This window comes from Entelurus aequoreus, linkage group LG09 (genome assembly GCF_033978785.1).
Source record: "Entelurus aequoreus isolate RoL-2023_Sb linkage group LG09, RoL_Eaeq_v1.1, whole genome shotgun sequence".
In the NCBI taxonomy this organism is placed as follows: domain Eukaryota; kingdom Metazoa; phylum Chordata; class Actinopteri; order Syngnathiformes; family Syngnathidae; genus Entelurus; species Entelurus aequoreus.
The window spans coordinates 37,664,750-37,690,217 of NC_084739.1; the positions used below are offsets into that span (position 1 = coordinate 37,664,750).

At 42.0% G+C, this 25,468-nt stretch overlaps 1 protein-coding gene across 5 annotated transcripts in view; it reads left to right on the plus strand.

Annotated features, from left to right (window-relative positions):
* Positions 1–25,468, plus strand: part of LOC133657403 (sorbin and SH3 domain-containing protein 1) — a 140,528-nt gene that overhangs the window by 75,829 nt on the left and 39,231 nt on the right. For 3 of the 5 annotated variants that reach the window (XM_062058696.1, XM_062058692.1, XM_062058693.1), the window contains exons 7-14: positions 1,829–1,971; positions 2,099–2,159; positions 2,302–2,376; positions 6,047–6,082; positions 6,205–6,301; positions 11,103–11,217; positions 12,361–12,444; positions 23,707–23,756. In XM_062058696.1, the coding sequence (XP_061914680.1) occupies positions 1,829–1,971; positions 2,099–2,159; positions 2,302–2,376; positions 6,047–6,082; positions 6,205–6,301; positions 11,103–11,217; positions 12,361–12,444; positions 23,707–23,756 (661 nt within the window). The remainder of the gene's footprint in view (positions 1–1,828; positions 1,972–2,098; positions 2,160–2,301; positions 2,377–6,046; positions 6,083–6,204; positions 6,302–11,102; positions 11,218–12,360; positions 12,445–23,706; positions 23,757–25,468) is intronic. The other 2 variants (XM_062058694.1, XM_062058695.1) reach the window with 2 other exon arrangements.

Sequence of the window (25,468 nt, forward strand, 5' to 3'; positions counted from 1 at the left end):
TGTATGTGATGTGTCACATTGCCAAAAAAGTAGTTTCTCAGTGTTAGCTCTTACAATCACAATGTCAATATAGCTTGGTTAATATGCAGGTCATGACATATAAATGGAGCGTTGTTGGCTTTTTTTAAATGTTTTTTTTACAGGGCTTTATAGGCGGAATAGATTAATCCCCATTACCTGCATTGCTGGCCATCTTGTACTGACAGTTTTTCCACTATTTAAAACATACAGAAAAGGGAAAGACATGTGCGTTTTTGTCTCATGTACTTTTGTTATTATTGTTGATAATGAGCAAAAAAGTGCATTTTTCCTTTAAAAAAACATTTGGCCTGATCTACTCACTAAAGTTTTGCGTTTATTAAAACGTGTGCAACCTCGTTAGCACACGGACAACTGATTCACTAAACATGTGCGCAGTGGATTGCATCTCTTTAAGGAGCAGAATAAGAAACGCAATCCATTTAGCATGTCTGTCCTAAAGAATATGCAACACAATTTTAAAGTTTGCACACATTGTTTAGCGCACGGTATTTGGATCTTAGTAGATCAGCTCCATTGTGTCTCTTTATTGTCATCATTTTGTCCTTTGCAGGCAGTTATGTCCATTTTGGAAATTATGCAGTTATTTTCCATGTATTATACCTTCAATGACAATTTTATTTTTAGGTACATCTGCATACTCTTAAGAGAGTGCTGTATCATAAAAAAAAATTGGTAAATGTATTCCATCCATCCATTTTCTACCGCTTATTCCCTTCGGGGGGCGCTGGAGCCTATCTCAGCTACAATCGGGCGGAAGGCGGGGTACACCCTGGACAAGTCGCCACCTCATTAACCAGGAAATTGTACTTTTAACAATATTATATTTATTAAAGGTGTAATTTGCAGTGTTATCTTGTGCCTTACACTGATTAGTGTTATATTATTGAGGAATGGATAAGAAAGATATTTAATGATCAAATATATAAAATGTACAGCGTAACGCCTCTGCATTTCACCCATCCACTTGAGGAGCAGTGGACAGCCATAATGCGGCGCCCAGGTATCGTAGGTCAGCATCTTGGTCGTGGAAACATCCATGTGTGGGCACCCGTGGGGGAGATGTGAGTGAAGTGTCTTGCTCAAGGACACAACAGCAGTGACTGGGATTGAGGAAGTGGGATTAAAAACTGGGCAGCACGGTGCTACAGGGGTTAGTGCATGTGCCTCACAATACAAAGGTCCTGAGTTCAATCCCAGGCTCGGGATCTTTCTGTGTGGAGTTTGCATGTTCTCCCCATGACTGCGTGGGTTAACACTTTAGTATGCGGAACATATTCTAAGTAACAAAGACTTAATTTAGTGTTATTTGGACACTAGGGGAACATATAAGGGTTAGGGTTAGGGTTAGGGTTAGGGTTACTAATAAGCAATAATTCTGAGGTTATTGAGGGAAGACTCTTAGTTAATGGCTTACTGGTTGTATAATAAGGCCATGCGGAATAAGGCATTAATAAGTACTTAATAATGACTATCTAAGAGCCAATATGTTACTAATTTGCATGTTAATAAGCAACTAATTAGTGGTGAATATGTTCCCCATACTAAAGTGTTACCAAAAATTCAATACAAAGAGGACTATATAGGTGAGCTCTGATATTTTTTGATACAGCTTTTCTCAGTAGATGGTGCAGATGTACCTAATATTGAGTGACCATTTTAAAACACACCTACCTACTACCTCTTTTATTGTTGAGTTCACATTCCATGGTTTGAAACTGATTGTAGGTTGTATCTTGATCTGTCAGTGTGACTTGTCTCACAGTTATTGTGATGTCTTGGGTTACAGACCCCACCTCAGAAAGGGACAAAAGCCCCACTCCTGGGAGAGCCTTGGTCAGTCCAGTTGCAGACATGGACGGGAAAAGACTGCGACTGTCGCTGCACTCCCCTGTCCTGAGTCCTCTCAACAGGCCCATTGTGCCAGTGCGGGTGAGTAACACAAGCTACTACTCACACACATGCATCAGTACTCTGTGTACTACTGTACAATCTGTTCAGCCCAATCCGGGACATTTTTCTCTTAAACAGGAATATCTGTTGATTTGTGTTCATTCAGAACACGGAAACGTCCAAAGACTGGTACAAGACAATGTTCAAGCAGATTCACAAGATACCCGGTAAGAGACTATTTTCATTCTTTGCATGCTAGTAAAAGTTTTGTGCTCATGTTTCCGTCCTTGTGTACAAAGTATGTGCGTGTTTGTGTGTCTGGGAGCGTTAATGTCACACTGTGGCGTGTCTCTCCATCATTTCACTCAGAGACTATTGAAGAAAACCCATACCGCCCCACCTACATATTCCCCGACAACTTTGACATTCGCATGAAATCCAAAGGTATTGAATAGTAGAACTCCGTTCTCATTATCTTTACTAATCCACACCCCAACGTGGGATATTAACACACTTATTATATACTACATGGCCCCAACCTGACCATGTAACAAGTATATTCATGCATTGATTCATGCAGTTGTATTTGCTTAGTTAACACAAACATATGATGATTATGTTGTGTGTAACTAACAAAATGCATTACCTTTACATCTTCATCTTTACTATCATTGTCCGTGACACTGTTTTCTTTTTTTTCACTTAAATTATTCATTTGTCCTGCGTTCGTTCTAATATTATTATAACTAATGTTATAGATTGCATGGTTTATACACATGCAGGACACCTCATTAAGTACATCTGCTGAAAATTCTGCCCTTATAAAAGGGCCGGTATTGATTATTGTGCTTAGTTGGCATCAGGGTTGTTAAAAGTATTGATACTTCCATACCAAGTCAATACCAACGCACGAAAAAACCTTGATCCTGCTTTTTTCAGTAACGTCACTTTTTCCTTGGTGAGCCACATCAAAAGGAACACCATATGTGGTGCTTCCTGTTTGTCCTCGCCAGGGCCGCCTTAACGCATGTTCTTGCCTGAAGCCACTCAATCAGGGGACTTGAATTTTGATGGCGGAATGCAATGATTGGTGTTCATAGCTGTCAATCACAGACAACCCTGCTTTGTGTAGCGATTGTGAAGTCTCTCTACATTATTTTTTCCTACTGCTCTGTGTGTGGCGCGAGCCCAGGTCGTCGGTGTGAGAGTCAAGCGTGCTGACTAGTGAGCTCTAAGCACAGGGAAACTCCCAGAGCGCCAGCACTATTCTTGAAATTGACTGGCCTTTGACAAGTGTGCATGCACCCGTCGTGAAGGAGATTATTTTTTAAAATGGATGATATTTTTGCATCGTTGGTGTTCTGTTGCGTAAATTAAAAAAACAAGTTAAAACTAGGTTTTCAGTGCGGAGGGGAGGGGATTGTTGAAGTTTGGTGGAGCCCTCCGCATGCTAAAAATAAAGTGTGCAACCAAAACTTTATCACTTTAAAAAGTGCTTACAGACACATCTGTGTAGTTTGGCAACACTTTGAACTCCACTAGTTTACTTTTTTCACCAGGAAGACAAAGTGTTGCCTGGGGGGCAATTTGCTGAACGCAGCTCTTTTTTATGGGCCAGTGGCACATTGTAGAAATAAAATAAAAAACACAAATATTTTTTGTTTTATATGCTTGAAGGTTTCATGCCACTGCTATTCTTTTTGAAATGTAAAATAGTTGACTATTCAATCAATCAATCAATCAATGTTTATTTATATAGCCCTAAATCACAAGTGTCTCAAAGGGCTGTACAAGCCACAACGACATCCTCGGTACAGAGCCCACATACGGGCAAGGAAAAACTCACCCCAGTGGGACGTCGGTGAATGACTATGAGAAACCTTGGAGAGGACCGCATATGTGGGTAACCCCCCCCCTCTAGGGGAGACCGAAAGCAACGGATGTCGAGTGGGTCTGACATAACATTGTGAAAGTCCAGTCCACAGTGGATCCAACACATCAGCGGGAGTCCAGTCCACAGCGGGGCCAACAGGAAACCATCCCGAGCGGAGATGGGTCAGCAGCGCAGAGATGTCCCCAACCGATGCACAGGCTAGTGGTCCACCCGGGGTCCCGGCTCTGGACAGCCAGCACTTCATCCATGGCCACCGGACCTATGCAACTCCCCCTCGCAAGGGACAGGGGAGAAGAGGAGAGAAGAAAAGAAACGGCAGATCAACTGGTCTAAAAAAAGGGGGGGTCTATTTAAAGGCTAGATTATACAAATGAGTTTTAAGATGGGACTTGAATGCTTCTATTGTTGTCACTTACAGTATGAGCGTACAGTATAAGTACAGTATTGTTAATTTTGATATACTGGGAGGACATCGTCCACTGCTGTCCTTTTTCGAATATATAGGGGACGGCGTGGCGTAGTGGGTAGAGCAACCGTGCCAGAAACCTGAGGGTTGCAGGTTCGCTCCCCGCCTCTTACCATCCAAAAAATCGCTGCCGTTGTGTCCTTGGGCAGGACACTTCACCCTTTGCCCCCGGTGCCGCTCACACCGGTGAAATGAATGATGAATGAATGGTAGGTGGTGGTCGGAGGGGCCGTAGGCGCAAACTGGCAGCCTCGCTTCCGTCAGTCTACCCCAGGGCTGCTGTGGCTACAAATGTAGCTTACCACCACCAGGTGGGAATGAATGATGGGTTCCCACTTCTCTGTGAGCGCTTTGAGTATCTAACAATAGAAAAGCGCGATATAAATCTAATCCGTTATTATTATTATTATTATTATATTGTTGCTACTGCAATTTAAATGATGTGCCAAAAGATGTTGAAGCACAGTGATCTTAAGTACTTGACACTTTAAAACACTTTCCAATAAAGTAGTGAATGTTTTTTGTTTTTTTGTGGAAATCAGGTATCGGTATTGAATACTGAAATCCAGTCATCGTGACAATCCTGTTACAAACTACTTCTATTGTGACCACAGTGCGGTTGTACATCACTGCAGACTAGAATAACACAATAGTGAAATATATTCATGATCTTGTATGGAATCAGCAGCACGGTGGCACAGTGCGTGTGCCTTTACAATACGAAGGTCCTGGGTTCGATCCTGGGCTCGGGATCTTCCTGTGTGGAGTTTACATGTTCTCCCCGTAACTTCGTGGGTTCCCTCCGGGTACTCCGGCTTCCTCCCGCCTCCAAAGACATGCACCTGGGGATAGGTTGATTGGCAACACTAAATTGGCCCTGGTGTGTGAATGTTGTCTATCTGTGTTGGCCGTGCGATGAGGTGGCGACTTGTTCAGGGTGTACCTCGCCTACCGCCTGAATGCAGCTGAGATAGGCTCCAGCACCCCCCCCCCGCGACCCCAAAAAGGGACAGACAGTAGCAAATGGATGGAATGTATGGAACCTTTGAACAGAGTACAGGTGTACCTAATGTTGTGGCCAGTCAAGGGGTAAATGTAACCTGACTCGGATGAGTGTCGAAACGTCTTCTAAGACAAACCAAACAGTCCAGTTGCGATCGATTGAATGCCCTGAGATGACAATGACCAGGATGAATGAGAACAGTCAGACATGTCAACATGTAGTGTGGTAGTGTCGCCACTAGATGCTGCTGTAGCTCTTTCATCCACTATGTATAAGCTTAATGTGTCCCTCAGTTGAGTTTTGCCAACAAACATGTGACTGCAACAAATCAAAGTTGGGTCTAGATGCATGCCCAATTAAAACAAATTGTAATTACCTCATTCTCTCCATAACACTTATTTTACAAAATCTAGATAAAGAAATGTATCTCTCTCTGCTCAAATGTGTGAAGTTGTGTCAATTCTATTCATATTTCATAGCCAAGATCCCCCTGAGTGTGCCTGAGCAGCTAATGATTTGCCTTTGCATTGATGCTTCAATCCTGTTTTAGCTCGGTAATGCTTCTGTAAAGTGCTTTGCATTGACGCTCTCTGATTACATTTTGTGAAACTGAGGTTAAATAGCGTGGAAGGCGGGGAAATACAGAAAAAAGGCTTTATTCTCTTTTGAATTATTTATGTTCTTTTTAAAAGCTGGCTCAACACACCTAGAGATGATAAATAAGTTAATGTATTTACTATTCCTGCTCTAGAGAACGGCCCTAACCCCTTTGGCTACTTGGATGATGGTGAGTTTTGGAATGTTCTATAGTTTCAAATCAGCTGCTGCAGCAGCTAGAGTTGTGAGTCATTCTATGAGCTGCATATTGATAAAAATATATCGATATATATATATATCTTTTTGTGAAAGGAGTACCACGATCTCAAAGCGATACAGAGGTTTGTTCAAGAGCAAGGTCAATGCCAGTGCCAACACGGTCTTCATCCCTCAAACCCTCTACTAAAAGGTTAGTGTCCATTCATCATCAATATAATATTCATACAATCAAATTCAAACTTACAAAAGTTTTCTTATGAAATTTAAATACACACACCAGACAGAATTGGTTGACCAGCACAATTTGATGTGAGAATGCAAGAGCCGTATCAAACACCCACTTTATCTGACACTGTCAGAAAGGTGCTGATTTTACAATATTCTTATTACAGTAGTACCTCATTTATGAGCTTAATTGGTTCTGCGGCGAAGCTCTTAGCTCAAAACACTTGTATCTCAAATCAACGTATCGATTTACTGGTGCTTTTGCCCCAAAACAACACAATGTTAACATGTAGCATGCCTTTCTAAAAATAAATACTGACTCCTGGTAAACAAATATTGTATAAAAACAATATAATAGAATGTACTACAAACAATTAGAGTAGTTACTTAAAGTAATGTAATAATAATGTCCAGCATTTACCTTGGAGAGTGGACTTCTAAGGTATCTCCTTGTAGCTGCTTCTCCGGCATGTACACACCATCAGCAGCTTCTCCATATTTTCATGGATAAATGTCCCCCGTTTGGATATAATTTTGAAATTTTTGTCTGGCGTTTGACTCATGTGGGTTTGTTTTTGTGTGATCTGCACACTGACTCTGTGGTCGCTGCTGGATAGAATTTCTGGAGCAGAGCCTGGAATGGACTCAAAGGCTAATATAGGACATCTTTGATTCAAGTCAATATATTCTAATATTTTGGTGAATATTGGACCAATATCCAAAATCAATATTAGATTGAGACACCCTACTTATAAACCACATACGAAATCATAACACAACATAGACTTTATAATGTTCCAGTTAATTTTATCTAACTGAGCCCATTGGATTTCAGTAGAATAGGGTGTGGACTAGGGGTGTAACAATTAGTTTTAACAACGATTGAATTAGATTCGATATTTGTGGTTGACAGTACAATTTAGGGACAATATTTTTTTTTTAGGATGACACGATTTGAAACGATGCAGTGAGTTGAAATCGATTCAGTATCTTTTTAGCAAAAAAATCAAGCAGTGGTGACTGTGAAGTAAATACTGGATATTGGACATTCCTGTTATTTTTTTGTAGGAAAACTAGCTATGAAATAATTATGGATCAAACAAACAAGTAAAGAACAATTCATGGCCAGTGCATTTACATTTTATTTGAATCAAGTGCAACTAACACTTAAGTGTGAATTAACAGGAGGAAACACTTTCTGCTCACATTTCACATTCAAGAAATGTTCAATAAAAATACAGTAACCAACATTTTAAGAGTAGATTTACCTGCTAAATAAAGTTCCCCGACCCGGCCATGCAGTTTCTGTTCTCCGCCCTCGCGTCACCAATGACGTCCCAGGTGTGCGGAAGCATGTATGCCCTCTCATCCCAGTTGATGGCGTTTGTCTCTTCCTTCCTAATTCCCAAAGCCTTCTTTATCCATCCCTTCTATTTATGTGTTTTCTGCTTGTGTACTGAGAGTCGCTGCGTTGCTGTAATCTGCACCTCTGTCATTTCCATTGTGTCGGTCGCGTCTTCTGTGGTTTAATGGTGCGTATTTATCATTGTGTTGTGTCGCTTGCATTTATTGTGGCTTTTTCAATTGTGCTGGAGCTGAAAGTTGTGATCTTGAAATGCTCGGCAGTGGAGAAGGAGAGACACAGTCGGAGATGCACTTTTAGACGCTTTCTTAACAAGCGGTAACAAACTCACGTTTAAACGATGAACAAACACCCAAACTCTCGCGGGACTCAGTTCACTCTTGCACACTTCACACACAACAACACCACCTCTTAAAGGCCTACTGAAATGAAATGTTCTTATTTAAACAGGGATAGCAGGTCCATTCTATGTGTCATACTTGATCATTTCGCGATATTGCCATATTTTTGCTGAAAGCATTTAGTAGAGAACATCGACGATAAAGTTCGCAACTTTTGGTCGCTGATAGAAAAGCCTTGCCTGTACCGGAAGTAGCGTGACGTCACAGGTTGTGGAGCGCCTCACATCTGCACATTGTTTACAATCATTCCCACCAGCAGCGAGAGCGATTCGGACCGAGAAAGCGACGATTACCCCGTTAATTTGAGCGAGGATGAAAGATTTGTGGATGAGGAAAGTGAGAGTGAAGGATTAGAGTGCAGTGCAGGACGCCAGGATGTATCTTTTTTCGCTCTGACCGTAACTTAGGTACAAGGGCTCATTGGATTCCACACGTTCTCCTTTTTCTATTGTGGATCACGGATTTGTATTTTAAACCACCCCGGATACTATATCCTCTTGAAAATGAGAGTCGAGAACGCGAAATGGACATTCACAGTGACTTTTATCTCCACAACAATACATCGGCGAAGCACTTTAGCTACGGAGCTAACATGATAGCATCGTGCTTAACTGCAGATCGAAACAGAAGAAATAAGCCCCTGACTGGATGGATAGACAGAAGATCAACAATACTACTATTACTTCTACTATCAGGAGACACCGAACCAAACCCTGGACCTGTAACCACACGGTTAATGCTGTCCCGCCTGGCGAAGCATAGGAATGCTGTTGCTAACGACGCCATTGAAGCTAACTTAGCTACGGGTCCTCGACAGAGCTATGCTAAAAACATTAGCTCTCCACCTACGCCAGCCCTCATCTGCTCATCACCACCCGTGCTCACCTGCGTTCCAGCGATCGACGGCGCGACGGAGGACTTCACCACGATCATCGGTGCGGTCGGCGGCCCGGAGACGGAGGAAGTCAACCCAGACACCGGTGAGGACAGCGGCGCGGCGGCGGACGGCGTTGTGTTGCTATAGCCAGCCGCTAATACACCGATCCCACCTACAGCTTTCTTCTTTGCTGTCTTCATTGTTCATTAAACAAATTGCAAAAGATTCACCAACACAGATGTCCAGAATACTGTGGAATTTTGCGATGAAAACAGACGACTTAAGCTGGCCACCGTGCTGTTCCAAAATGTCTGCTACAATCCGTGAAGCCACGCGCAAACGTCATCATACCGAGACGTTTTCAGCCGGATATTTCTCGGGAAATTTAAAATTGCACTTTATAAGTTAACCCGGCCGTATTGGCATGTGTTGCAATGTTAAGATTTCATCATTGATATACAGTATAAACTATCAGACTGCGTGTTCGGTAGTAGTGGGTTTCAGTAGGCCACTGTCGTCTTGTGGCGTTTGCTATGACCTTTGTCGACCACCCTAGATATCCGCCATTTTCGTTTTTATGACGCCACAGATGGGGAAATAGACTTAACGTGTAAAATCTTTATTATTACAGTACTAAACTTCATATAAAGTCTGCTGTTCGTAAAACCAATGTTTTCCTTTTTCTAGTATTGATAAAATCGATCCATTCTCGTATAAAACGATCTTGGCTCTATATCTATCTCTTGGAGGACAAACTTGCTGAGCACAGATCGATACACTTGAAATTTAGGAATACACACTACCGTTCAAAAGTTTGGGGTCACATTGAAATGTCCTTATTTTTGAAGGAAAAGCACTGTACTTTTCAATGAAGATAACTTTAAACTAGTCTTAACTTTAAAGAAATACACTCTATACATTGCTAATGTGGTAAATGACTATTCTAGCTGCAAATGTCTGGTTTTTGGTGCAATATCTACATAGGTGTATAGAGGCCCATTTCCAGCAACTATCACTCCTGTGTTCTAATGGTACAATGTGTTTGCTCACTGGCTCAGAAGGCTAATTGATGATTAGAAAACCCTTGTGCAATCATGTCCACACATCTGAAAACAGTTTAGCTCGTTACAGAAGCTACAAAACTGACCTTCCTTTGAGCAGATTGAGTTTCTGGAGCATCACACTTGTGGGGTCAATTAAACGCTCAAAATGGCCAGAAAAAGAGAACTTTCATCTGAAACTCAACAGTCTATTCTTGTTCTTAGACATGAAGGTTTTTCCACAAAATTGTTTGGGTGACCCCAAAATTTTGAACGGTAGTGTAAATCGATCTACCAATGTATCAATCTATTGTTACACCCCTAGTGTGGACGTACGCTGCATATTCATGAGATAGATTTATAAAATGAATACCTGGCTGTCCTCATCAGTCAAAACTGAACAACATCTCATTAGCTTGTTCAATTATACCTCAATGTTAATGTCGTGTTACATGTTAGTACGGTTTATACCAGTCTGGCTTCCAAACTTGAAGGGAGTTTTTGTCCCATGCGGCTGCAACTGTTTCCTTTTTATATTGATGTGTTTAGCTGTCATCGCCACACCACACACACGTACACACACACACACACACACACACAGGTGTTGGCACAGGATGATGTGCTTGTTGAGAGATGAGTGATGAAGGAGAACAGGTGAAGGAGGATTAGAAGATTGGAAGCATTAGCCACTGGAGTGTTGGATGACATGTCGAGGTTCTGACCTTCCTCCTTGGTCACGCCAAAGCAGCCAATGCCTCAACACATCCTTTAACCATTTAATGATTGTCAGTAGAAATGAAAATAATCTGGGTTATTTTCCCCTGGTAGATCATTTTGACAATTTATATTTCGGAATTGATGAAGGAATTTAGCTTTTTGTCACTAATTAGGCTTAAACATCAACTGACTTTTCTGTCATGTCATCATTCAAGGAATAGAGGGGCTGGATGGATTATTCATCATATTTAGCTTTAAAAAAAAAATCTTAGCCAAAGATGGTTGCCATGGTGACTACGTAATGAGGATTTCTCTCTCTCGCTCTCCCGTATCCTCTCACACCTCCCTGACTCCCGCCTCATCCACAGAAATGAGTGGGAGCCCCCAGATAAAAAGGTAGACACCAGGAAGTACCGCGCCGAGCCCAAGAGCATCTTTGAGTACGAGCCTGGGAAATCGTCGGTCCTGAAGCTGGAGAGAACGGTATGTTAGCCGCCTTCCTGCCTGCCCCTCTCTCCCTCGCTCGCTCTCTCTCTCTTTCTCTCTTGGTGCATGTCATGTGAGCAGCACCCCACTCCTACATCCATCCATCCCCCACGCTCACCTCTGCATCTAAGCTGGTGGCAGCTTCAGCACCGAATTGCCTTGTGGGACACATTCCTAAACGGTGTCCTGTTCCGTTGACAGACGATCACGGCTGACATCGGGGAGGGGGTATCGCTTACCAAGGAGATCCTTTGTCATGCGTGTCTTCAATTTAAGGTTATTGGGCTGAAACGCCTGGCTGTGACAGGATCTCAGGGCAGGCACTGAACATAGATGCTTTGTGTTTTGGTAAGAAGAAGTGAAATGCTAGCCTATAGACATGGCGGTGACCCAAACGTCATTGATTGACAGTTTGATATCTACACATTTAATTTCAGCTTACGTAACAGGAAGCTCAGAGGGTAATTGATAATGTAATCATGGTTCTTCGGGAGTACAATCCGCTCCATTTGTTCTTGTAGGCTGGCAATTATTTTTGGTGTTGTTGGTGTTGTTGTACTTCATCCTGTGACATTAGAGACCAAATGTCCAATGAACAATTATTTTGTTCCAGCTCACACGTCTGCATGTTCATTCGTCATTGTGTATATGTTGATTCGACAGAACGATCCAGAAATCCTTGTACTTTTTTAAAGGATAGGTTCATTTATGTGGAATTGCAACATAAACCTCCTTCATATAGCCATCATTTTGATTATTCGGTTTGTTCCAAAAGGGAAAAAAAATACATCCAAAGTGGTAAGGCTGACTTGAGGAGTTAAAGGTCACACTGTTCCATGACCCAAAGCAATGACATTATTGAGTCTGTACAACTTTAAATGAACAGTTGAAGTATGCATGGACATTTGTTCATATTGAGTGGACATTTATGTATTGCATAAGAAAAAAGACAAAAGAAATAGACCAAAAACAAATGTCCACTGCACAAATTGAACCTATCCCTTAACAAGCAGCAGTGCAGTCGAGAGAAATACTGTAATATGTGGCTGTGTTATTCCATGCTGTCTGAACTGTCTTCTCTTTGTCTTTCTCCACCTCCTCCTCCTCCTCTTCCTCCTCTTGTCGCCATGCCCTCTATAGACTCTGGATGTATGTCCGGAAGATGTAGATTTAGAGAATGAGCCGTGGTATAAATTCTTTTCAGAGATGGAGTTTGACAGAGCGGTAAGTTTTTGACAGTGTATCTCCATTTAATTGCATGTGATAACACCTCTGTTCAAATACTGTTTGTCTGTAAATTTTACAGTACTTGGATTTCTACTCGCACTTTACCCATAAACCAAATATAATACCACAAATGCGAGTAGAATGGAAACTACTAGAAACCGCAAAATTGTCCAAATTCACAAATTCTAAATGTAAAAATAAAAATAACAATCAATGGTGTAATTACTATTGACTTACAGTGCATTAGCAAACATGCAGAGGGAATGATACTTTGGGTGAGTCTCCACCCAAAAACACTTCTTTTTTTTTAAAAATAATGATGACCGATTGTTGCTTTAGCCATATTATACTGTGCAGCCAGGACAGAGTTTGGTTTGCATCTATTTCCAGCTATAGTCTTCTTCGTACAGAGGAACCTTGATTTACAAACCTAATTGGTTCTTTAAACAGGGTTTGTAAATAGAAAAGTTTTTATATTAAAGCCAATATGAAGCCAAGAAACACTTTAAATATGAATAATGACTTTCAGCCTTGACAAAAGTCCATATTTTAGCTGAAGTTTTACACTTTGAACACAATACAAAGTGCTTCCCAGTACTGTTTATTAAACATAACAACTAGTTCTACATACACACACTCGCCCCATAGCGCACTCACAGTTAGAACTCACAAAACGATGTAACTTTAACAGCCAAGTCGCTGTAATGATTACGGATAAAAATAATACATCAGCTTTACCTTGTTGGTTAATCGTCCTTGCATGCAACGGGAGGGAGGGATAAGTGGAGGAAGGCAATGTTGACAACGCTGTGGATACCTCTTGATTGTTTCAAACCAAACATCGTTTGTCTATTGCTTTCTTTGGACCCATATTGAGTTGGCAAAACTAGAAACATGTGGTAAAAAGGCTAAAAAGTACATAAAAGCGCACAAAGTAGCACTTAGCAGAGTAGGTAAGGACAGCAGTGCTGTGCTAATTTAATCAGCATTGGACATCAATCAGCCCGTCCACAATGGATGTGCGGCTGGGCACAAATTGGCTGCACTGCAGATCAAGCGTTCATACACAAAGACAAGGTTCGTACATCAAAACATAGTTTTATTCGGCCTATGGTTCGTAAATCAAAAAGTTCGTAAAACGAGGGGTCCGTAAATGAAGGCTCCACTGTATTTTTTAATTGTAGTGGCATCACACGAAAAAGCTAAAGAAAAAGCAACACACTCACTGTGTCCTGAGACTTTTGAGGCCTATTTTAGCAGGATATACAAATAGACTGTGTTTGAACTCTAAACCTGACTCGACTTTATGGTTCCAGTGTAATCTCTTTTAACCGCAAAACCCACTTGCTACAGCTCTCCATTCTTCTAAGTTGAGCCCAAAATATTAGACTGAGATCTATTTATATTCTCTTCTGAGTTCTTTTTGAGCAGTTTCTTCTGTCTGTGGGGTTGAGTAAGATGATATCATCCATATCAAATACACACATCAGTGGTCAAGATATTCTATTATTAAAGCTCACAATAGAATGGGCCTAATAAAATAGGTTCTTCATTTAAATAATTTTCTTCCATGTTATCAACTCAACTCCACAGAGTGACACATTCCTTTTGAGATGCTCCCTGACATGTAGGAATGTATTCAGTATGATATGCAATTCATTCAGAAGTCACTTGAGACGACACACAGAGAGGATGCAGGTCACCAGAATAATCCCAGGCCCTGGAATAACAACTCCTGCCTGCCTGCCATGTGGTATATTTACCAAACTATCTAACGTGAGAAACTGATGAAGTCATGAATGCAATGTCACGACACATCCCTGCCATAGTCCTTGGCGGCAGACATGTGTTTCACCGGCCAGACACGAGCAGATGTTCTCCTCGTTGTCGGAGCACACCACCGCAACCTGGATCGTATGAGGTGGCACCGCTGACTTCAGCATGAGGTCATGTGCTTCCAGGGGGCTGAGTCTGTTGTTCCTATTGACAGCAGTTCCAGGTTAGTGGAAAGGCGGAGGAAGTTTAGACGTAAAAGGCTCACTCCCAGCCTGGACGGTGGCCAGATAAGCTCGGCCTGATGACTGGCTCCTGCCTAATGTCAAAGTCACTTCAAAAGCGACACCTAGTATGAGCGGCATTTGCCCTTTAGACTCAGCCAGACATACTGACTCATTGGACTTTGATTGACGCATCGGCACGCACGTGTTATTACTGGAAGACGGACGTGACTTAAGGCAGAAAAACGACGACATTTGGGGGCTTGAATGGAGTGATAGCCCTTCATGGCTCTTGTCCAGGAAGCTTTTGGTCTTAGTGAGAACCATCAAAGTGCTGAGGAGGACCACTTCTAACTAAGAAGTAGTATGCATAATAAGCATGCTCACTGAAAGGACTGAAGGCATCTCAATAATGACACCACCATGCTGTTTAGTTATTATGTTATGTTATGTTATGTTATGTTATGTTATGTTATGTTATGTTATGTTATGTTATGTTATGTTATGTTATGTTATGTTATGTTATTTTATTAAAGCAGACGCATTAACACGCCTAATTTATTGCCATCTCATGTGTCTTGGGTGCTGGTATGACAATAAAATTCCTTGAATCCTTGAATACTATGTTATCCTTAAAGGGGAACTGCACTTTTTGGGGAATTTTGCCTATCGATCACAATCATTATGAGAGAGAAGACGACAAAGTGTTTTGGGGTTTTTTTGCATTCTAAAATGTAAAAATCTGCTCGTTCTAGGTCGCTAGCAATGCAGCTAATGGAAGCAATCAATTATACCGCTAAATCACTTGCATTCAAAAACCGTCATCAATACTTAATTTACGTTCCGTAACCTGTATAATAACCAAGCTGTAGCAACATTGTTATTGTAAGAGCGAACACTGAGGAACTCTCTTTCTAGCGTAGTAACACATCGGCATGCTTTGGTATTAGCCGTAAAAGCTAACTACGGCGAGAGATAAGCTAGCTTCTACGACAGCACGGAACGCGTTTGAGTTTGTAATACACAACACAATGCGATAGAACACCAATCTGTATTGATTGACAAACATGAGCAATCATAGTATAGTATCTGTTAAGTGTTAGCCCACATTTCATGTGTTGTTTGTACACGGCTAGCCAAACAATGTATGCTGTCTGTCATCATACACGCATGACGTGCTGCATGTATCATGATCAAATATAAAGTGTGACTCACTCGATGGTCTCTTTAGTCCAGCTGGTCTGGGACGTTATTTCTGGTTTATTGGGGCAAGCATGCCATTTATGTCGAAATACCTTGTCTCCAAATTCCATATTTGCAGTTTTGAGTCAATTATACCTCACTCGGCTTTCGTCTGCTCCAGTTTCACCCTCTTCTTCGTGCTCGCTTCTAGAAGCAGCAGTTCACCCTTCGTTCATTCAGCTTCAAAAAGATAAGGCTGTGAATCCTCATCTGTCAAAAAATAGTCAAACACCATAGTGGTGATAGTTAGGGTCTTAAACAGATGATGATAAATGATGATCAGATACATACAATATATTATAAAACATTTGAAAAAAATAAAAAAATAGTTGAATACAAAACACTAGTAGAACACAATCACAATCATGGTGGTCTGCCAATAAGCGGGCGTTTTTACCAGAGTGCAGGTAAAAAGGTGTCTAATGCTTAAACCAAAAATAAACAAAAGGTGAGTGCCCCTAAGAAAAGGCATTGAAGCTTAGGGAAGGCTATGCAGAACTAAACTAAAACTGAACTGGCTACAAAGGAGGAACAAAAACAGAATGCTGGACGACAGCAAAGACTTACTGTGGAGCAAAGACGGCGTCTACAAAGTACATCCGAACCTGACATGACAATCAACAATGTCCCCACAAAGAAGGATATAAACAACTGAAATATTCTTCATTGCTAAAACAAAGTAGATGCGGGAAATATCGCTCAAAGGAAGACAGGAAACTGCTACAGGAAAATACCAAAATAAGAGAAAAAGACACCAAAATAGGAGCGTAAGACAAGAACTAAAACACTACACACAGGAAGACACCAAAAAACTCCAAATAACTCACAGGGTGATGTGACAGGTGGTGACATACACCTACTTTGAGACAAGCGCTATATTGATGCATGGTGAGTTATGGTTTAAAGTCATACCCAACAATTGCGACAACGACTTTTTATTGTCAATATTGGCTGCTGAGTTTAAAAAAAAAGTATGTTTCCTGCTGGTGGTGTGCCACATCATTTTTTCAATGAAAAAAATGTGCCTTGGCTCAAAAAAGGTTGAAAAACACTGCTCTATAGGGATGGGTACCGAATTTGGTACTTTAATAGGTACCGAGTGAATTCCGTCAGTATTACTGGGTATCAATTAAATTCAAATCAGACAGTACCATATTTCGATACTTTTGTTGCTTGGACATCACGTTCATTCCAGCAACACTCAGAACAGACTCAGCTAAAATACCTATAGGTAATGTTAGAATTTAAAATGCCATCAAAGCAAGTATGTCTATACGATCAAATATAAAGTAAGGCTCCACTTTTCAAAATGTGCTGTCTTGATGCTAATTTACATTGACTGTGTCATAGACATGCTTTTGATTAGCACTAGCGATTTTACATGGCGATTTTAAAACCACCACATTTAGTAATGAAAACAACAACTAAGATGCACGTTACAATCAAACAGCTGATGTGTGATAAGTACAATGCTAAATGAAAGAAAAGACTGGCACATTCAGCTTCATGGCAAAGACTACTTCCTAGCGAGGTAACACACCACAGACGTTAGATGACACTACTGCCATCCAATGTCTTAAAATTGCAACTGCATGAAAATGAGACTCAAATGTGTAAGAAAACACACAAAAGTTGTAAAAATTGGTACTTTAACGATTCAAATGTGAAAGCTACCCATCCCTACTGACGTCTCAATTTCAGTATATTACCACTATCATTTGTAGCCATGTAAAGCAGCCTGTCAAGAGTAAGACTGACATCTGTATATAATGTCCACAGTTGTTCTCTTGGACAATATGAACAAATTGTGGCTTTAGGAGCAGTCTGCAAACACACAGAGTGACAGTTCTGGTCAAACATTCCCATTGAGATACACGAGCGGGAGCTGGAATTCCATACGTAGCTCTGGTCAGAAGGAGTACTTTGGCCCCCTACAAGCGTCAGAGTGACTCCATCTGTTGAGCACATGCTGACGAGGGGGCTGTTGCCACACTGTCTCCACGCCGAGTATCATGGAGCCTCCCCCTGACCACCTGACATCCTCTAAAGGAGGCGACGCTGTAAGCCCACCGGCTCATTGTGCTTTCACATTTAACCTCTGTTATTCACTTAACCTTTACCTTTAAGCATTTAACGCAGACGAGATAAGTGGCGCGTGGCTGTAGCGGGCCTCTCACGCTGGGGGAGCTGTTTGTTTTCATGAGAACATATCAACGCGGAGAAGGTGCTGGAAAGAATGGGATTCATGTTACCATGACCTACTCATGATCGCTATTTTGAATACGAAAGCGGCGCACAGGAGCCGGGGACACCTGTTAGGAAACAGAATTATGCAGAAACGTTGTCGTTGGCCCTAAGGCTTGAGTTGCGCTCCATACTATATACAGAGATCCTCTTTGACATGTTCTATAAGGCAGGAGTCCCCAACCTTTTTTCCACCAGGGACCGGTTTAATGTATGCATTATTTGCACGAACGGGCTTTCTACGTGTGGCAGATAAAAACAGCCAAAAAATTAGCTTTGGCTACAATCTGAAAGTTAAGTCGGACAAAATGCAGTAGTTTATAAATTAACTAGATGAGGCAATTCCTGAAGGAATTGCATGTGAATGCTCCGATGCTGACAGAATGAAGTGTGAACAGTTTGAATGTTGGAATGTTGAAGCATTTGAATTTCCAGGAAAACCTGAATTTGGTTTGGAACTTGGGAAAGACTTAGTTTGAATGTCCAGGATGAGTGGAATATGTTGAAGGTGGAATGGTTTGAATAGGTTGAAAAATGTTGGAATTGTGGAAGTGTGAAAAATGATCATTCATTTGGAATGGGGAAAATGTCCCTAAAAACTGAGAATTCTTGAACAGGCTGAATATTTTGAAGTTGGAATGGTTTGAGTGGGAGTTGTGGAACTTTGAAAAATGTCCCATTCTTTTCAATGGGAATTTCATGGAAATTTGGGGATTTTGGGAAAAGAGGGAATTTTTGGGAAAATGCAAAAAAAAAAAATTGACGTTCTGAAGGAGTTGAAATGGTTGGTGTTGGAATTTTTCAAATCGGTGGAGAAATGTTGAAGTAGTAACATTTTTAGTTGAGAAATGGTATTAAGGAATTCCTGGAGTTTCGGTGGGGAAAAAAACTTTGTTTTTTGTCCTGATTAAGAGGAATGTTTTGACGGTGGAACGGTTGAAATGGGTTGAAAAATGTGGAAGGCGTACCGTATTTTCCGCACTATAAGGCACACCAGATTATAAGGCGCACCTTCAATGAATGGCATATTTTAAAACGTTGTTCATATATAAGGCGCACCGCATTGTAAGGCGCACCGCATTATAAAGTGCATAGAATAGACGCTAGAGGCTGGGGTTACGTTATGCATCCATTAGATCAGGGGTCTCAAACACGCGGCCCGTGGGCCAATTGCGGCCCGTGAGACGTTATTTTGCGGTCCCCACCCTAATATGAAAGTTTAATGTAAGTGCGGCCAGCGAGTTTTAAATGAATGGCGCTTGACAGCATTGTGTGCTGAGCTGAAGGAATCTACCAATCACGGTGTGTCGAGGGCATGCCGTGATGGCACTGCCTTAACTGTCCTCTAGGAAGTGTCACCACATCATCTTTTTCTCCATACTAGCAGTGTGCCGGCCCAGATACATGTTGTATGAGGCTTCTGCAGACACACGCAAGTTGTTGCAAGACATACTTGAGGAACAGCCATACATGTCACACTGAAGGTGGTCATATTTATTTTTTAACACTGTTACAAATATGCACCACACTGTGAACCCACACCAAACAAGAATGACAAACACATTTCGGGAGAACATCCGCACCTAAACGCAACATAAACACAACAGAACAAATACCCAGAATCCTTTGCAGCCCTAACTCTTCCGGGCTACAAAAACACCCCCGCTACCCCCAACCCGCCTCCTCCCAACCCCGCCCACCTCAACACCCCCACACACACCTCAACACCCCACCCCCCCACCCCATCTCCCGAATTCGGAGGTCTCAAGGTTGGCAAGTATGCACTGACGTCACTCGCGTGATGCAAGCAGAGAAACATTTTGCCGCTTTTCCACGACACCCGCACACGCTCTTCCTCCCTCCCTTCCTCCCTCCCTCCCTCCCTGCCTCCCTCGCTCGCCCGCCTGCTCGCTCGCGCCCCCGTTGTAAACAGTCCGGGCGGGGAAGACGAGCGCTCCGCCGAAGGACCGAGCGACATTACAAAAGTGTGGTGCACTGGACCCCAGCGCTGATACTCCGACAGAGAGTCACTGGGCGAATCAGACGTGTTACACGTTAGTGGTGATGTTAGCCTGTTCGGGGCTAATTGTGCTACCGTAACTGTAAACTCCACGGCGAGCCCTCTCACAGCAAAATGTAAACACTTATGGCTGTCCATATGATCTTATTGTTCTGTCTTTATATATTTTTTCAATTGGAATATATTTGTACAATCTTTTATCTCATTGTAAAGATAATTCCATAGTTTAACCCCCACCACTGATATGCACATTTGTTTTAAAGTTGTCCTTGAATACTGATGTTGGAAATTACCTTTTCTTCTATGCTCTTCATTCTCAGAAGTGATGACAAACATTTTTTGTAAATTTGCCGGTAATGTTTTACTTTTAGCCTTAAACATGACACACAATGTCTGTAACTTTACTAGCTCCTGTAATTTCAATAAACCCGAATTAATAAATAATATGTTAGTGTGTTCTAAGTAATCTACTATAATAATAATACTATATATAATCTAAATAATCCTTATGGCTCTTTTCTGTAGTTGATACACAGAAAGTTGCGGTGCACAAGGAATACAATTTGAAACGTCATTATACAACTAGACATGCTGAGGAGTATGCAAAATACCAGGGAGATGAGAGATGAGGTTTGCAAATTTTAAAACCAGTCCACTGAGGCAACAAGATTTCGTCAAGAAAGCAAGCGAAAAGAGCGATGCAGCAGTCAAAGCTAGCTACATGGTGAGTGAGATGGTTGCTAGGGCGGGAAAGAAGGTGAATTCATTAAAAAGTGCATGTTAGATTTTTTTTAAGAAATCTTTTCTTGCGGCCCAGCCTCACCCAGTTTCTGCATCCAGTGGCCCCCAGGTAAATTGAGTTTGAGACCCCTGCATTAGATGGAGCTGCGTTAAAGGGAATGTCAACAAAACAGTCAGATAGGTCAGTCAAACTTTATTAATAGATTACAAACCAGCGTTCTCACAACTCTGTTCACTCCCAAAATGAATGAACAGCTGTTTTATTATTTTCCCCGAGGTAAAGTCAGTGACGTGGTGTTTTGTTTATCTTTTAACAACAGCAAGGTATAACATGTAGTGCAACATTTATATCACATAGTGGAGGGGAATTTTTCTCTGATTCAATAAACACATAAAAAACAGTGATACTGTTACGGTAAATCAAACGTTAGTGCAATCACAATATAGTAACACTCGAAATAGTGCAGAGCAATATAGTAACACTCGAAATAGTGCAGAGCAATAACAATATATCAATAACTCAACGTTGCTCAAACGTTAATGTCACACAACACAACACACAAAATAAACATGTAACGCTCACTTTATGAAGTTATTCCTCATCCACGAATCCCTCAAATTCTTCTTCTTCATTGTCCGAATTAAACAGTTGGGCGAATACGGCATCCAACTCCGTCTCGTCAAAGTCGTCATTAATCGACTCAGTGTCGCTGCTGCTCTATTCCCGTGTTCTACTGCGTGACTGATCGTCTTAAGTTTAAACTCTGCGTCGTAAGCGTGTCTCTTAATAGGAGCCATTTTGGGGTCTTTACATAAACAAACAAATGGAAATGAAACGGCACGCCTCGCGCAGTCATATATCCCAGCATGCACTGCACGCTTTTTCTTATTCTACGGGGGAAAATGAAGACGGGGGAAATGAAACGCCACGCCTCACGCAGTCATATATCCCAGCATGCACCGCGCGCTTCTTCTTCTAAGGGGGAAAATGAAGTCGGCGGCTGCTTACCGTAGTTGCGATTGATTGATAGATTGAAACTTTTACCTGTTAGAGGTTCAATATTGGTCCATATATAAGGCGCACCGGATTATAAGGCGCACTGTCAGCTTTTGAAAAAATTGGAGGTTTTTAGGTGCGCCTTATAGTGCGGAAAATACAGTAGTCGCCAGAAAAAAGGGTCAAAAAAGGGTTTGAAAAAAATGGAATTCTGGGAATTCCTGAATTTTTTTTTTACTTGAAAAAATGATAGTTTCAATGTCCAGGATGAGTGGAATATGTTGAAGGTGGAATGGTTTGAATCGGTTGAAAAATGTGGAACTGGTGGAAGTTTGAAAAATGGCCAATTAATTTTGAATGGGAAAAATGTCCGGGTAAACCTGGAATTCTGGGAAATCTGGGAATTTTTGCAATTTGTCAAGGGAAAGCCCACGATTGGAATGCTTTGAATCTGATGAAAAAAATGTAAGGTAGAGTGCGCCAAAATCTGGAAAAGAAGAAGAAGTTGAATAAAATATACCGGTAGATGAATTATTGTGTAGAAAACCATATTAATTTTGTGAATGCTTTGGAGCATTCACACAATTAATGTTGCTGTGCGGCCCGGTAGCAAATGTGTCACGGACCCGTACCAGTCCCCGGACCGGGGGTTGGGGACCACTGCTATAAGGCAAATTGATACAAATCGGCATTGCATAAATAATCTGATTAGTATATCTGTACTCCAAATCAGGCTTCCATGCTTGTTTCCTGACTACTTTCCAAGCTGTGTGCGTGTGTATGTGTGTGTGTGTGTGTGTGTGTGTGTGTGTGTGTGTGTGTCTGTGTGTGTGTGTGTGTGTGTGTGTGTGTGTGTGTGTGTGTGTGTGTGTGTGTGTGTGTGTGTGCGCGTGTGTGTGTGTGTGTGTGTGCGTGTGTATGCGTGTTTGTTTGCGTGCCAGATCTTCCAAGTAGTTGAGGTGCAAGGAAGAACATCAGATTATTTAATGACACACATTCTCTCCGAGTTAACATTTGGCTTTAAAAATAGAACAGAATATAGACCTGATGTCCTGTTCTTATAAAGTCAGGCTTTTATTCTGATTGGTTATTAATGATCTTCCTTCCCCAGCAACTAAGTAGAAAGGCATGTTGTGGCAAATGGGCCGTCAAGAATGCTCCATGTCTGGCCAAGGGTTTGGGAAGGTTGCTTTGGGGAAGTGGATGTGGTATTAGCAGCAGGGCCAGCCTGGCTGGGATGGGGATTGTGCAATCGTATTTGCAAACAACCCTCGTGCTCATATTCATAGTGCCGGTGTCACGTATGTTATTTTTACCTGCTGTGACGTCCAAAAAGAGGAAAGCAACAGAAACAGCCGCCTAAAATTAGTAGTAGCCTCATTCAAAGTGCTCCTGCTTGTGCACTAATTTGTCACCCTTGGAAATAACAACCCTAACCGTACTTACACTAACATCTCTAAACACCCACTTAGTCATGTTCACTATTTCTCAAAACATGTATTATTTCATTTCCGTCTTTTGGGCGATTGTAAGAGTGTGTAATAGTGTATCAAATAAGTGTGAGTGTGTAACTCAGCCTGTTTGCACCACCAGCTGGTTAATTGTCCCCCGGTCTGCTCCACTGGTAATGAGAGTGACTCAATACCAGACAAAAGCGATGGCTTCACTGGGAGACAGCCGCCCATTGGTTGAGCCTGTGACAGCCCCCTCACCGCATGGGCGCCCCCTGACTGATGCAAACCCATCCGCCCACTCACTCACACACACCCCTTCCTCCACTCTCCTCACTGCCGCTTTATTCCCTCCCAACTTGCATGTAGGCCAAAACACACGCGTACTCCTACTCCATGCCAAGCCCAGTCCAGAGACGCTAAGAAGGGTGCTGGAGACTGAAAGCTACACCAAGCTAGAAGAAAAGAAGAGAGAATCTGGCCATTGCTAATGTGCCTGCCTGTGTTCTAGCTGGAGGAGACCATCCTGTGGATCTATCAATGACTTCTTTGTTTGGTTTGTTGCAGAGTGCCCCCTCCTTCAGCCCCCTGGAAACAGCCGCCGACCTACAGAAGTAGTGAGTTCATGCTTCTCATTCTCATACAAATACTTGCGCTGCCTTGCTCCTTCCACTATGTTGATCATTATTCCGGCATGTTGCGGGGATAACTGTCACCGTGAGGTTGCTCAACCGCCTTCACCGGGGGGGACTCCAGCTTCCTGAGAGGAACTTTTGAATAAGGCTACCAGAACATAGTGTTCTCTGTAGTGTTGAGGTGTTATGGCTGCTATGTGCAGATATATTTCAAGACATGCAACCTGTATGTCACTGCTGCATAACTTAAAAACTGCTATCTCATCTTAAGTTGGCCAGACTTAACAGCTTCTGGATTCTCTAAGCAGATTCCAATCAAAGCTCTTCGCTAATGTATTTTTCACTTCCTCTTTTTGTGCACTAAAATGTAAAGCATCCAATGGGCTGTACCTTGATTTACAAACTCATTTGGTTCTCGAACAGGGTTCGTAAATAGAAATATTTTTTTATTGAAGCAAATTCCTCCATAAGAAACGATCCAAAGTCCATATTTTCAAATAAAGTTTGTACACTTTGAACACAATTTAAAGTGTGTTATAGTACAAACATAACAAGAGGGTGATGGATTGCCTTATTATATACTTCATAACAAAGTCAAAACAACAACAACTACAACAACAACTAACTGAACTGAACTGTCCTCGTTTGCAACCGCCTTGTCGAGACACACACATACGGTCACTAGCCCTGTGGTGCAGTCACAGTTTGAAAATAACAAAAACTCCTTAACTTTAACAACCAGGTTTCTAAAATGATTAGGAATAAAACATTTAATCCACTTTATCTTGTTGGTTAAACTTCTTTGCATGCAGCGGATGGGAGTTGGAGTGGGGGCAGGAGTTGACAACGCTGTGGATACTTCCTGAATGATTCAAACCACACATTGCTTGTCCATTGCTTTCTTTGGACTCATATTGATCTAGCAAAACTAGAACCATGCTGTACAAGAGCTAAAAGAAAAACTTAAAAAGCACAAAGTAGGAACCAGCACAGTAGCTAACGACAGCACTCCTCTGTTGGCTCAATGAGCACCAGAGATTGATAAGCCCGCCCACAAGGGATGTGCTGCCTGGCACAAAATGGCTGTGCTGCAGGCACACAATTGGTGGATGAAACGTTCGTAAATCGAGAAAATGTTTTTACACCAAAGAATTTTTTTTTTCCGTCTGTAATTCATTAATCGAAAAGTCCGTACGAGGGGTTTGTAAATCCAGGTTCCACTGCCATTTAGTACCTGCATTGCACAGCTGTGACTTTTTCGAATTCCATCCATCCATCCATTTTCTACCGCTTATTCCCTTCGGGGTCGCGGGGGGCGCTGGAGCCTATCTCAGCTACAATCGGGCGGAAGGCGGGGTACACCCTGGACAAGTCGCCACCTCATCGCAGGGCCAACACAGATAGACAGACAACATTCACACACTAGGGCCAATTTAGTGTTGCCAATCAACCTATCCCCAGGTGCATGTCTTTGGAGGTGGGAGGAAGCCGGAGTACCCGGAGGGAACCCACGCAGTCCCAGGGAGAACATGCAAACTCCACACAGAAAGATCCAGAGGCCGGGATTGAACTCACGACTACTCAGGACCTTCGTATTGTGAGGCAGACGCACTAACCCCTCTCCCACCGTGCTTTTTCGAATTGTGGTCTGAATTTTTGAGAATTTTTAAAGGAGGTTTTTGTTGTTCAAAGGA